The sequence below is a fragment of the Ambystoma mexicanum genome, chromosome 4p (assembly GCF_040938575.1).
Source record: "Ambystoma mexicanum isolate Mex_15411 chromosome 4p, UKY_AmexF1_1, whole genome shotgun sequence".
In the NCBI taxonomy this organism is placed as follows: Eukaryota; Metazoa; Chordata; class Amphibia; order Caudata; family Ambystomatidae; genus Ambystoma; species Ambystoma mexicanum.
In genome coordinates, this window is record NC_090927.1 from 105,627,923 (window position 1) to 105,642,766 (window position 14,844).

Below are 14,844 nucleotides of genomic sequence, written 5' to 3' on the forward strand. Positions count from 1 at the left end.
GTCACAACCAACACAAAGAAAGGTTCCTTCAATAAACCTTCACAGGGTGATTACTCTTCGCCTTAGGACCCCCCCCTCAGCTGAGCTCCGATCCTTCGTGCAACGCGGGCCTCCCTCCGTCGGGTTCACCACGGCCTTCCATTCAAATTCTCAGCAGCTTGTAATATTCAAGAGTCTTGATGTCTTTTTAAACAACCGTTCACGGGTTCACTTTTGTCAACACAATGTTCACAGCTGTTCACAGGTGTATTACTGTTCACCCCAATTCGCAGACATCCCTCAGTTGGGTTCACATAGCACAATTCACTTTGCTTTCTCACAAAGCAGGATTCACTCTCGTTAGCTTATCCCTTGGTTTCCCTCCGTCGGATTCACATAGCCATTCTAACACATTTCATAATTTGCTCATCTCATCAGAAAGCAGGGTTCTCTTCCCCTAGCTTTCTCTTGGCATCCCTCCATCGGGTTCACAGGTTCACATTTGCCACAGTTCACAAGACAGTTCCTTCAGACCCCTTAGGTTCTTCCCTTTTCCTATGCCTGGATCTCAGCCCACAGTCAGGCTTTACTTTAAGCCCCAGACAGGCTTCCCTTTACTTTCCTTCTTGTTAATGCGTCAGAGACTTTCCATTGCACAAGGGGTTTGCCTCGACCCTTGTATGACCCCTCTGACTCTTCATGCCAACCTCTCCTAGGGCCTCCTGGTACTTGTCGTTTCAACAAAGGGGACCTGCCAACGTCCTTTGAATGAGCGCCCACGCAGCGCCTGACCACTCTGCAGCTGGGCCTTTAGTGCACTTAAACATTCACAGATTCTTTGTTTACAAGTTCATACAATTTTGGAACATGGAGACAGACCACCCTAATGGTCCTTTTTGTTTCGTATTAACCCACTGAACACAAAGAATGAGACAAATGATAGAAAGTTAGTTCTACTAGGCAGCATTTATGGTGTTCTCAGATATACGGCACAACTAACACGGATGCAAGCATTTGTGTACTGAATATAATGTGACAAATCCAGGGAATTTGTCACCTCTCCCCAAGGGGGAGCCTTTCCCTTTGGGACTAGGAAGGTCCTTTGGGGACTGGCAATGCATAAATAGGGATAAGTGATATCCTCCATTATCTCAGGAATATAATTGATTGGTTGGTTAGATGGGAATTTAATTGTATAAGGGCTTTTGAGCATTATTTGCATGAAGACTGATTTTTAGTTTTAAAAATTGTTTCTTTTGTATGAATGTGAAAAGTCAATTTTGTTGGCTGTAAAACATTAAATTAAAAAAAATTAAAAATAAGGGCTTACCACTTCCTTTCTCAATGGCTACTATGGTGTCTGACCCTCCTCATACACAGTCCGGACCGAAGAATTGGTGAAAAGTCCACCCCCTCGTTGCCTTAAAGATCTAAACAGCATGAGACCAAGTGAGAAGGCGAAAAGCCTGCAGAGCTTCATGAGAGAGACCTTCTCCTTGGAGGTGTGGCCGGTACATGAGAGCGTACGCTGTGCATGGCGGACCCAACTGATGCCGAGCCTGCAGGACGCTGATAGCCCTACCGGAGTTGGAGCCGGGAAGGTCTGGCTAAGAACGTCAGTGCGGAGTCCAAGCCACACGACGACAAGTGAGTCAAGGACAGTGCGCAGAAGAGAAGCATGAAGCCTGTAACGGAGAGGCGCTAGCTCTGCCCAATGTGGAGAACCCAGGAGACGCAGAGGAATCAGCAACAATGACGTAAAACTCCCCCAACCTCCTGAGGAGCACTACAAGGAGAAAAAGGGTATACAGTGGCTCCAGGAAACGATGGAAGTAAGACGGGGTGAGAGCAAACAGACCCCAAAGTGGGCGAGAGTGGGAAAACCCCAAGACCATGTAAGAGCAAAAAGACTCCAAGGCAGGGTCAGAGCAACAAACACACAAGCCGAGGTGAGAGCGGCAAAACCACAGAACCACAGGGCAGGGTAAGAGCCCAAAGGTGGGGTGAAAGCAGCCAGAACCCTAGGCGGGTAGTGAGAAATAACCAGACACGAAAGTAGATGAGTGGAGCAAACACTACGAGATACAGTATTTGACAACAAAGGAAATACTGGTGTGTACTTAGAAACCAGGTAGTTCCTCAAGAGTGAAAGGTGACACCAAACTGAGATAAAGTATTTGCCAAAGAGACTGAACAAATATTATTATTGAGTGTTTCACAAAGAGTCTGAACAAATACTGTTACACACCACTAGGGGGGAGGTGGGAGAGACATTTTGGTGCCTTCTTCTTGAACTGTGCAACAGGTCAGGAAATCCCTGCTTTTTGATACAGAGACATAACGGTGGAGTCAGAAACCAGTAACCAATCTATCATTTGGGCAAGAGGCCCGAATTGTACTTCTGTCTAAGTTAGATCCGTTTTTCTTTTATGTGGAAAGACGGAGATCAGTTTAGGTTTCTGGACGACAGACTGAGGTTTATTTTTAGGGCATCCTGACAAGCACTCTTTTGACTCCTTTCTTTTTGAAAACATATGGCCAAGAAAACATAGGGTCATCTAGATTATTTGTGGTGTTCAAATAAAGAATCTTGTTATTCAAAATGCCTCTGTGTCCATCTCCTGATTCTGACTTACCACAATAATTGCTGCATTGAGCACAATGACTAAGCACTTACTTACCAGCCTTGTCTGGAATTTCACATGGTGGCAAGAACACACCGAAGGATCGGGAGTAGAACTGCAGAATTGTGCCATTGAGGAAGAGATAGATATTTTGTAGCTGGAGCAGTCATATGATTCTGTGCTCATTTCAATTTCCTGGGTGCATCTACAATGTCTGGACCCCCACACATCAAATCCTACCAGACCTGTTGGCAAGATGCAGTCAAGATTGGGTGACAGTGTGATGTCTGGCAAGTAAAGGTTCCTGCGTAATTTGTGCTTAGTGACCCGAGGATAACAGGATTAGGAACCCGCATTGTCAATAGGGAATATAATCTGCACGGAGGGGCAGGCAACTGGGACGTACATACAGAGAAGGAAATTATTTGGAGCAGTTATTTCTGGGTTAGTGGGACCCCTTCCCTTACATGGACATAGAAGGTGTACTTAGAACTAAACTCATAGCTCTCACCCATTTGTGTTGCAAAGGCGGGTGAAACCACCCGATTTTGTTTTTGGCGGATGAGAACCCCATTGGAATGCATGGGCGTGCAGGAGACTTGGCGGGTGAGTCAGCCCTTTACAAGGCGGGTGACACCCGCCAAAAGCGTGTGAGTTGAGAGCTATGACTAAACTACCACCAAAGTACAGAATGTCTTTTGGCTGATGGAGCTGTATAGGATAGCAAGTTTACAGTATGAGAGGACAGTCATCATGGTCCATGTTTCCACAAGCTTTACAAATCTTCTAGTAGTAGCCCAAAGAATGAGCTGTGGTGAGTTATTTTTCTCTCGTTTTGGTTTGACAAGCGCCGGACTGCCAGAATCTGTATTGGGGCAGTTGTCTTTTTCCAGCAATTCACTTAGTTCTCTTGATACTGGATTGCATTGTGATTCTTGAAGTTCTAAAATAAATCAAAGAGAACTTGGACCAGAATTGAGGGGAGAACTTGGACCAGAATTGAGGGTGCAAGGCATTGGATGATCGGCAGTGGTATAAGAGTCAACCGTCTAGGCACATATAAGGGTTTCAGGGACTGGGGCCCCCCCAATTCCATCACCCCGCCTCTTTGGTAGGATTGGCTCTGATATATGCCTGAGTAGACTGACTACCCCAAGTTGGGAGGGGCTCCTGTTCCCCCCTGACAGGGTCAAGCCCCTGTCACAGCATAGGATGACAGTGTCTGACTAATACCTATCTAATACCTATACACATGCCAAACCCGTTGGCTTTGTCAATGTGTGTGTTTTAACAGGACTTCAGTGCAAGGCAAAAACATAAATCTTGTGGCTAAAGGCACACTTGCTTAAGACATTTTAAATGTGCCAGTGGGGCATTTAAAGCTTCATTAATCCATTACGTCTCAGCAGACTGCTTAGAAATAACGATGGCAGGAGATGGTTTGATGTTACTTCTTGAAGGCTAGCTCAAACAAATCCTTTTGGGCGTGGAGGAGCAGTTAATGTGTGGGAATTATAATGATGTGTTATTTATGTAGCACTTTTGCCAAAGAGCTCACCAAATCGAAGTTGGCACTGGTTTATCGACCTCAGAAGAATGAGAGGCTGAGCTGTCCTTGCCGGTATTCAAACCTGCGACCTGCATATCACACACAGATTGCAACAATGAGAGCTAAACCGGCAGAGCTATTTTATGGGCTTTTCGGTATGGATTAGCAAATCCATAAGCGGTAAATGCATGGGTAAGTAACCAAACGCACACACGCTGAGTACCCCTCCTCATATATCATCTCCCTTCTACCTGTCTGGCAGTGCAATAGTTTTGCCTTAAAATAGCCAGAAGTATAAATGTGTGCCTGTCATGGAGGTTGCCACCTCAGAAGTAAGTACTGGGACGAAGAAGAGGGGTGTGGTTAAAACAATAAAATATTTTATGCAGGGCTTTAAGCGGGCACGGATTAGGCGAGGCCCAGCCCCCCTGTCTTCAAATATTGGGCCTCATTACAAGTTGGGTGGTGATGTTAAAATTCAGCAGTATTACCATATACTGTCGCATTACCGCACCACCCAACTATAGGTTTGGCAGAAAGTTGGAGGGTTCACCTCCGCCATTGAATCTGATGGACTCAAAATAAATGGGGACATACACCACCTACTGTAGTACCGCCGGACCAAGTGGCAGTAACAGTGATACAGTTTGTTGGTATCTCGGCAGATTTACCGTCAAGACACCACCAAACCTATAATGTGCCCCATTGCCCTTAAGCCTCCAAATATTTCACTTCCCCATCCTGAATTTAAAACTATGAGTGACAGTTCTGCTCTTTGCCAGTAGATGTCACTATCAGCCATATTTATTCTCATAATATTAGGTGAAGACCTTTGGAAATAGGTTTTCTAACAGGAAGGAAAGAATATAGAAAATACATTGTTGAATTTTTTTGTAACACGTTCTATTAGAGAAGTGTCATTAAAACACTTTAATTAAATTCATACATAAATACTGTATGTATTTCTTTTAATATGACTGAGAGATTGCATGCAGTGACTTCATGACAATGTACCCTGCACCTGCCCTCATTCATGGGGAGCAGAGTCATGTGGCGCTTCCGGGTTCTGTGCCTGCTTTAAAGATGGTAGGGAGTTCTAATATACCGTAATTAATAGAATCATTAAGGCTTTTTCAATATGTCGTCCGAGGATGATGAAGCTTTATCAATGCCCTGTGCCAGGTTCAAAGATGGCGGCCGGAAGTGCCAAAACATTTCGCTACCTGTTTGATATACATGACGGCGAGTTGACTCGTTGAAACAGTCTGGGTAGTGCAAGCTCTTGAACTAACGGAGCTGCCGAGTTCACCTCCCTCCTCTGGGGGTCGCTGTTACTTCGGCTCCGCCGGATTCTGCTGTCTCCCGCTTTCAGGTCCTTTCCTCGGCACCTACCGGCATCAGAAACAGCAGCATGGCGGCGCGAGGAGCAGAAGGGAGCGGAGCCAATACCCCACAGAGGGCAGCGGAAGCGGACGGTGAGATCGCGCCCCCTGCTGGCCGAGTAGAGCAGTGCAAGGCCTGCCAGTTTCCTAGCATAGGCTGGGAGGTGACGTCACTGCACATACATAACAGCAGATCACAGATGCAAGGGCAACACACAACTACCCGGGGCCAGTGAGACACATGCCAGGCCCCGATGGAGCCAGACAGCACTGTGGACCTTGCATAGTGCTGACATGCCCCATGTCATGCTAACCCGGCCCTGTTTTGTATTTGCATTGAAATACTTTTAGTTCTGAATTTATTATGGCAGCAACAGGACTAGATGAGGCAAGTTGGCATATGCCTGGGCCCCGCCAAAAGATTGCAGGATCTGAGGCAGTAAAATATGTGTGCCCCTCCTTATTTGCATCAATAGTAACATCAGTGATCTTATAGAACATGAGACCATAGAATGAGCCTTCAATTCGCAAAAGCATAGTTGCCAACATGACCCATTCCAATCTGTCTGCGTATCCAGCCCGGGTTTTTTTCTTTGTATTCCGTGACTTGTAGTCCGAGCTTTATAATGAGAAAAGTGGAAACGACGAATCCCAGAATACAAGGATAAGCACCTACAGATAGGCATGAGTCATGTTGGCAAGTATGCAAAGGCATCATGGGAAGATGCATTTAAAAACACGCTGCCATGAGGAAAGCAGGGGACAAACAAATATAGTATATGAGTTGTCATTGTTAATGTTTACCTATGTGGAAATATCAGAAGTGAGGCTTTTTTGAAGTATCACACAGTGTGGGTTGAATATCTTGTATAGACTTTTAATTTGAGCAGAGCAAGTATAGTGTGATAAAAGGATATGCCCAGGAGCACACTCTTTGAGCAGAGAAACCAGGATTTGAGTCTGCAATTCAGCTTTTCAAAAGGCCTTTTTGAGAACACCATCTGACTGTGGTTTTTCTTTCAATAACCTTGTACGCTGGACCAATCCCTATTCTTTGGCCACAGGTATTAGGACCAATTATTTTGGACGGCACATATGCTGAGGAATTTCACTATGCATGCAACCACATCTTGACCACACACAAGGTCCATCATTAAGACTGTTGAAGCACTTTGCCATTAGTGGACGGAACGTTACTTTAAGAACATTATATCAAACTTTTTGCGTGCAAGAAGAGTGGTATAGATTTCTTGCCAGGGAATTATCCCAAGATATATTTGCCTTGAGGACGACAGAATGGTTCAAACACGTGTCGGCTGTGACAAGAATAAATCACCATTCAAACAATTGGATAGCTGCATTTGTTTTTTTTTAATACATTCGGGATTTGTGCTTATTCTAAAGAAATTGAGTATTTGAACATTAAATCTTCTGCCTTGTACAGCTACACAACATACATTATTTGACTGTGGAAGACATTGCAAAAATAAGGTGATTGTGTTTTGCTAAGTGAAGTTAACTGCTGTTTTTGCAGCAGTTTCACCTTTTTGTTTTTATTATTTTGCATATATTTGCCCATATTGTCCAAACGAGCAATATGCTTTTATTTCAAACGCTACAGATAACAGCTATTTTGGCTGTCAAAAGACAAACTCCAAGCAGGTTCTGAGGATGTCATTTCAGGGCTGAGATTGGGCCTGAGGCAGACCGGGCAGGTTGTTTACTGCAGGGTTGTCTTATAGTATGATTGAGCCTATTTACCTGGGTTCCTGTGGCAGGGAGAGTAAGCAATTTCGTAGGTGTTCAAAATGGTTATAGGGCTCAAGTCCTAAACAAAGTAATGTTTTATTTATTTTTTATTAGTTTATAAACATCAGTATAACTTACAGACGTCAATAAATGATCCATAACATTGCATCAAAAGTGTCTGTCTAATAACCTCCCCACCTCAAGCCTATCCCACCCACAGTACTATATCGCTTTCAACCGTCTGTCACAAACATACATTGGTATAAACCCTTTACGTCACAGGGGAAACTCCCACTTTGCGGGCTACACCATGCACTGATACCAACAAGTCTAGTACCAGTTGCTTTCAGGAATACATTTTGTTAATCTTGGCCACTCCGGCCATACATCGGTTACCGCTCTCCTCCATTTCTGGAGGCCAATCCACCATAGGCACATCTCTGGTCCCTTGCGCACTTTCCATCCCATAGCTATCCTACGTTTCGTCAGTATGTATGTTAAGTCTTTTAGTTTACTAACGTGTCTCGTCTGCTTCGGGCGTGCAAAAATACCCAACATGCAAGCTGCCGGGGAACCCGCGTCTAATATTATACCTATAGCAGCGAGGGCCCGAGCTATCTCCTCCCAAAAATGCCTGATCTCTGTACCCGCCCAAAACATGTGTAATAAGTCTGCATCAATCATTCTGCATTTTGGACAAACCTGTTCCGTCGCCCTGCTAAATTAAACGTGTATTAAATCTGCATTAGTCATTCCGCATTTTAGACCAGCCTCTTCCGCGGCCCTGCTAAATTTGGCAATCTTTTTTGGCATCAGATTCGCCCTATGGGTTACGTACAATTGAATCAACTGGAGCTTTGCGTTTCTAGAAACCTTTTTATGGTACGTTCATGCTCTGCCTCAGGATTTATCGGTCAGTTGCTCATGTAAGTCTGCCTCCCAACTGCGCTTGGTCTGCGCCATCATATCATCTGATTATGACATTAACAGCTTGTATAGCCATGTCACCTTGTGTCCCCCTTCTGAAATGTCATACAATGTTTCTACGATCACATCCTCCTGTAATATCCCATCAGTGACAGGCCATCTGCTCTGCAACCTCTGAAGCAGTGCCGCAAGTTTGATGTACTGTCCTGCATGTATTCCTGTTTCATAGGCGAGCGTGTCAAAATCCATCAGTTTACCTTCTTGCAATAGGTCGCCCACTGTCGCCACACACATTGGTTCCCAATACTTTCTTTCAATCGGAGTTGTGAATCTTCACATTTTAGTGGCCCTAATGGTACTTGGGGCGGAGGGGGATGGGCGGAGGGGAATATGGCGAGTCCATATCCAGAAAACGGCTAGCTCTACGAAATGTCTCTTTGCCCAGTTTCAAAAGTAGCGGCGGGTCAAGGGTGCATGACTTAACGGTTTATATTATTTCCTTCAAGAAGAATGGGGTACACTGTGGCTGTAATAATAAGGTGTCTTGGGAGGACTGCACATCGGACAACCAATTTGCCACAAATTGTAGTTGACACGCCATAAAGTAAGCATCAGAATGCGGGGCGCCAATTCCAACCTCGGCATACCGCTTTTGCAATTTAGCAAGGACCATACAGCATCTCGAGTTATGCCATAGGAAACTACGACATATTGTGTCTAACCTCTTGAATAAGCTTCTGAGTATACTGTTTGGCACATTGGTGGAGGGGCCTTGGCAGCACCACCATCTTTAACAGTGCCACTCTCCCCATCAGCGAAGCGGCAGCTTTGCCCAGAAAACCATGGATTTCTATTTGGTTCACTGTATTTTGTAAGTGTTCCGTTTTAGGGTCATGAAAAATATCTACCCCTACATATCTGAATGTGGCTATATCTCATTTGATCGGCAGTATTGGCAACCTGTCTAGGGTTTTCCCTTTGCTAAGGAGAACTAGCATGACTTCTGAGCGTTAATCGTGATACCTGATAGGGCTGCATAATGTTCCAACACATCTAGAATATACTGGAGATTAGTTTCAGGATGTTGTAAGTATAGGAGTATATCGTCAGCATATAGGGAGAGCAGATGATTATTGCCATGTATAGTTATGCCAGCGTCCTGATATTCCTGGCGAAGATAAATCGCAAGCAGCTCCAAGGCTAGTAGAAATAGCATAGGAGACCACGGACAACCCTGCATGGTATCTTTACTTATCTGCCATTGATCTGAAATGCACCCACCGGTCTTAACCCTGGCACTCGGACTACTATTAGCAACGCCCACTTTATGTATGTCGGTCCCATGCCAAAGCCCTTCAATGCTGCTAGCAGCCAGGGCCATCTGACCGAATCGAATGGTTTAACTGCATCAAGTGAAGCCACCGCATATTGATGTGTATTAGCCTGAGTGTAGTCTATGATATGGTGCAACCTCCTGATATTAAATGTAATATTTCTATTTGGGACATAACCAGTCTGGGGGGATAAGTTTAGATATTTCCGGCTTGAGTGTATTGGTCAGTAGGGCTGTAAGTATCTTCCCATCTTGATTAAGCAACAATAAGGGCCTGTAAGAACCAAAGTCGTCGTCCGGCTTGTTGGGCTTCAGCATTGGGACAATTATAGATTCCCTTAGCGATGCTGGCAATTTGCCTTTCTCCAACGCTTCATTTAGCATTCATAACAATGGGGTCACCATATCTGTTATGAATTCTTTGTAGAATTCACTGGGTAGCCCATCTGCTCCCGGCGCTTTTCCAGTCGGCAACTCATGTATGGTGGATTCCAGTTCCTCTGCCGTTATAGGTGCCTCCAGCCTGCTTGCTGCCTCTAGTTTGGGGAGCTCTATCAGCTCCATTGCCTCGTCGATCTCTGATTGTTGCGTTGTTGATGTCTCTGCATATCGCTCCCTATAGTAATCATAAAAGCATTTATTTATACCTTCCTGCGTCGTGTAGGCTTCTCCATTACTCCCCTTAACCTCCCGTATCATGTCCATCTTAAACTCACTCTTATAAACCCAGGCCAACAGACGTCCCGGTTTATCTCCTTCTGCATGTTGCTTTTCTATGTATTTACTGTAATTCAAATTGCCTAGTCTAACCCAGTTATCCAAACATTTCTGCTGCAGTCGGGCTTCTTCACGGGCTCAATCTCTGGTTGTATCTTCCGTGCTGCCCAAGGCCTCAAGCTTGGCCTCCGGTCTTTTCAAATCCCTCTCTATTGTAGCTTGCGTTCCCCTTGCTGTAGCTATTGCTGTCCCCCTAATCCCCACTTTGAATGCTTCTCACAGTGTGCCAACCGAACGTACACTTCCCGTATTATTTCTGAAATAGTCTTTGACCCCCCTCCCTTAAGCGTTCCCTAAATATCATGTCTCTGAGAGGTTCACTTCTAAGTTTCCAAGTTGGGATGCGTGCCCTCGGGGGAATACTGCCATGTGACCAGATAGGGGAGCATGATCTGACAATACTCGTGCTTTATATCCCGCCGTTGTAAACTCTCCCAGTGTCTCCTCCCCAGTTAAGAAATAATCAAATTTGGTGTATACATCTTTTGGGGCATTGTAGTGTGAATATCCCCAAGCAAAGGCTTGCCCTACGTCCAACAATGGAAATGTTTGTAATATTGTAGTCAAGCCTTTGGCTGTCGTGGCAGGGAGTGCCAACTTATCATCTGATCTGTTCAATTTAGGTTTTAGAGTGCAATTACAGTCACCACCCCATACCAGCATGCCATCTCTATACCTGGCCAGTTGAGGGTACAGTGACCTAAAGTAGTCCGCCGTTCCCTGGTTTGGTGCATACGTATTAACAATACAAAGCTTCCTCCTTTCCACTGTACTACGTACTATAACCTTTCTGCCCTCTGCATCTTCATAGGTCTTCAGAACTTTGAACGGTACTGACAGCACCACCCACATCAGAACCCCTCTTGCAAATGCAGCGTATGTCGAGCCCAGGGTCCAGCCCCTCAATTTTCCTGATAAAGTTGCTTGTCTGTCCAGTTAAGTACGTTTTTTGGAGGAGTGCTATATCTATTATTTGGCACCTTTTAAAAAAAATTGCATGATCTATTAGTTTAATAAAGATATTGAGCCCTCTAACATACCACAAAACTATTTTAAGGTCTCCCATCCCAGATTAGTGATCTAGCTTGTCTTGACAGTCGGGTGTGCATATTGTACATCGTTTGTGTGGGACTATAGGCTAACTCCCCATTAACAACCCCAACTCCCTTCCTCTCTCCCTCAATCCCCCCTCCAACAGTTGCTCGATAACTTGTGCTCAGGCATTCCTGCTTCTTACTCCTGCCTTGGTGTATATTCACGCTAGGAGTGCGGCAGGTGGATACTCCAAAAATGGTATCCGTAGACCAATCCACATATGGGTGCAGGACGTCCCCTAAAAGTTTACTCCCAAATGGGACCCACTGTAAGCTCCTGTGTGAAACACAATAATATTGCCTGAGTGTGTCAGTAAAAGGGTGCCTCACATTGTCACCTGGCGTCATCAGCTGGTTGCATCTCACCCGAGCTCCTCAGTCAGTATTATCCTCTGTGCTGGGTGAGTATTTTGCTTTGGTCGGTACTTTTTCAGTGTCCATCCATTTATGCGCCTAATCAGAATGATCAAAGAAGACACTTCTGCCTTTGTGTATCACTTTCAGCCTTGCCGGGTATACTATTTGTGTACATGAAGTTCCCTTCTCGTAGTCTTCTCTTGACTAACGTAAAGTTCATTAGTTGATGATGCACGTGCAGAGTGTGATCTGGGTATGCCATAATATTAGCAGATGCCCTCTGTATTGTGCCACCCTTCTGGAAGCATTCAAGGATATTTTCTCTGTCTGGGCCAATTTCCTGAAGCAGCATGTTTTCAATAAAGTTGGTGGGATTGGTGCCTTCTGGAAGTCCGATTATGCATACATTATAACTTATGGCTCGCCCTTCTGCATACTCGACTCTTCCTTCTAGGTTCTGCACTTGCTGTTGTAAGATTTTGACTTCCCTGGAGGTATCATTAAGACTGGTGGTGTGCATAGCAACTTCTTTCTCGAGCACCTCTGTGCATTCTGCAAGTGACCGAACATCTTGCCATAGGAGGTTTACATCCAGGCTAATGGCATCCATTTTTGACTCCAGTGCATTCTTCAATGCAGCAAAGGCCTCCAGAACCTGTCGGGCTCCTCTTGTGGGGACGAGGTACTTGAGCCGTTGTTCTCTGCTGGATTTGTAGACTTGGTAAAGGTGTCCAGTGTGGGTTGCTGTGCTTTACTTTTCTGAGTCTTGGATGCTATAACTATTCTCCTGTGTCGTTATCCTGGTCTCCTTGGTGCCGCCCTATGCAGGCAGATCTTCCGCTGGTCAGCAACTGATTTGGTGAGGGTCATACGTTGTGCATCTAAGGAAGAATATTAACTGAAAGGCATCCCTGCTGCCTTCTTCACCGGGTGGCTCGATTCTGCCCACTGGGGTCATATCGTCCATGCGGCTCTCCCGCTGGCGGGCACTCTCTGCTATGGATGTTGTGTCTCGATCATTGCTTGTTATGATGTGCTAAATGCAGGGCGGCACCCCACTGTCGGGTCGCTACGTGCAAATGTCTCCTTCCATGCCTGTACGTTCCAGTGGATTTGCGCTGCCCAAACTCGGCTCCAGTAGACTGCTGCTATCCACCGAGTGCGTCAGCCATTGCTGTTGTCACCATTAATGTACTTGACTACTTATATGCCACAGGTGCACGCCCACACCAAGCACCTTTGCGCAACCTCCCGGTAACTCCTCCGGAGAAGCCATTGAGGTAAGCTGTGCTCACTCTTCTTCCGGTGCATGGGCTGGTTTGTGCCAGGCGGCACTAGTCTTGGCTCCATGTTATCTTATTTGTCCAACCCCTGCAGGGAGCGTTTGTGTGACTTCTCCCTATGCATCCCCCATTTTTGGGCCGCTTTTATGTAGTTGCCAGATGTCATGGCATTCAGTGTACCGCAGTGGCCGGTGTCCAATTGATAATCTTGTTTGTTTGTAATGGCTACGGGCTATCTGCTGCCCTTGATCGCCTCTCACATGCCCCTCTTTCAGGCTATATGTCCTTCCTATACAACGAACATCAAACGCACATAATTATCACTTGTAGACAGGTGTTAGGCACTGATCCAAGTCGGCCTGTGTTATTTAAACATATTAGGCCTTTCGATTTTATATCGCCGATTCACCAACAGCTGATTTGCGAGCCTCCCCACTTGTATACTTTCCAGCCTCTGAGGGGATCGCCAGGGACTCCCGTCATTTCGGCATGTGATCCGCAATTTATAGCTGCCAGATTTGGCTATCCCTCAATGCGGCTCTTTTGCCCGCTATGTGGCAGTCCCTCCGTGTGTTACAGGGTGCAGCTCCGGTGCCTCAGCATATCCTGCACCGACGCTGCCTGTACCCTGGACGTTCCTTTGTTGGGCCGGACCACGGAAACCGGCAAACAGTTCATAGAATCAAGTCCCTTGTTACTAACGTGCATTTTCCAGCGATCCTCTCCAACATGCATGTCTCTTGTCTGTATAGGTGGACCACGCTGTGTACTGGATGTCAGTATATTAGGCATTAATGTATCATGAGTTCCATAGCCGCTACCTCTTGTGCTGCGGGTGTGCTAGGGGGACCCTAGACGTAACTGGCTTTTAGCTCCACTCTTTCTGTTAAATCCCAGAGCTTGTAGCACTGTAGCGGCCGTCTTTGCATATGAAGCTCTCTGATTCGGCCGGACCGCAGTAGACCGGACTGCAGTAGAAACCGTCAGCTCGTTTCTGCTTTAGCACTTATCCAGTCCACTGCGCATCCTGTAGCAATTCTTCCCCCACACCACCAGCCCACTCTGCTCTGGTCGCTCCACCATTGGGGCCAGGCACAGCGCCTGCTGCGATTTGATTCCAGTTAACACCGTTCTGACTTCCCATGCTGCAATGATGTCTACTTGCCAATGAGTTCTGCGGTGGCTGCCATTTTGTTCTTCATTCCTCCGGCAGGGCCTCAAACTTCACGTACTCGTTCACTGCCGCAGTATATCTGCACACGATTGTGCTTGTCACCTTCAGACATCTGATGCAATGCTGTACATGGACCCGTGCTAGCTGGGTCCACAGTTACAGGCCTGGATAGTAACGGATCATCAGGAGCTCCAAGAGAAAAGGTCCTCGCAGCATGGCTGCTTAGCCACGCCCAACAAAGTAGTGGTTTGGGGGGGTGTAGTAATATACGCATAGGTGCGGAGTACATGGTAGTAGAGGGTGCCGTTCTCCTTGTTGTGCTCATCAAAATCACTGGTTGTGGCAGGGTTTGTCTCCTCTGCTGCTGAGTTCAGGCTTGATGACGTGTTGGCATACATCTTGCAAATTTAGCAAGTGCTGCTCACTACAAAATAGGAAGGATGCCTCATCACTGTACCCCCTGATTGTTGATTGGAGGGGATGTGCTGGCCAAATCTGTTTAGCGGGAATGGGAATTGCAGGGGGAAGCAAGGCATCCTATAGTACAATACCTCATCAGGTTAGGCGACTGTTGCTGAAATATTACATGTTTTGACATTCCTGTAAATTATATGGC

The 14,844-nt window shown here is 45.9% G+C and overlaps 1 protein-coding gene across 2 annotated transcripts in view; it reads left to right on the forward strand.

Annotated features, from left to right (window-relative positions):
- The first annotated feature begins 5,341 nt into the window (after positions 1-5,341).
- Positions 5,342-14,844, forward strand: part of EIF2B4 (eukaryotic translation initiation factor 2B subunit delta) — a 256,404-nt gene continuing 246,901 nt past the window's right edge. The window contains exon 1 of one of the 2 annotated variants that reach the window (XM_069605481.1): positions 5,342-5,627. In XM_069605481.1, coding sequence (XP_069461582.1) covers positions 5,564-5,627 — 64 coding nt within the window. In that variant the 5' untranslated portion in view covers positions 5,342-5,563. The remainder of the gene's footprint in view (positions 5,628-14,844) is intronic. The other variant, XM_069605480.1, reaches the window with a different exon arrangement.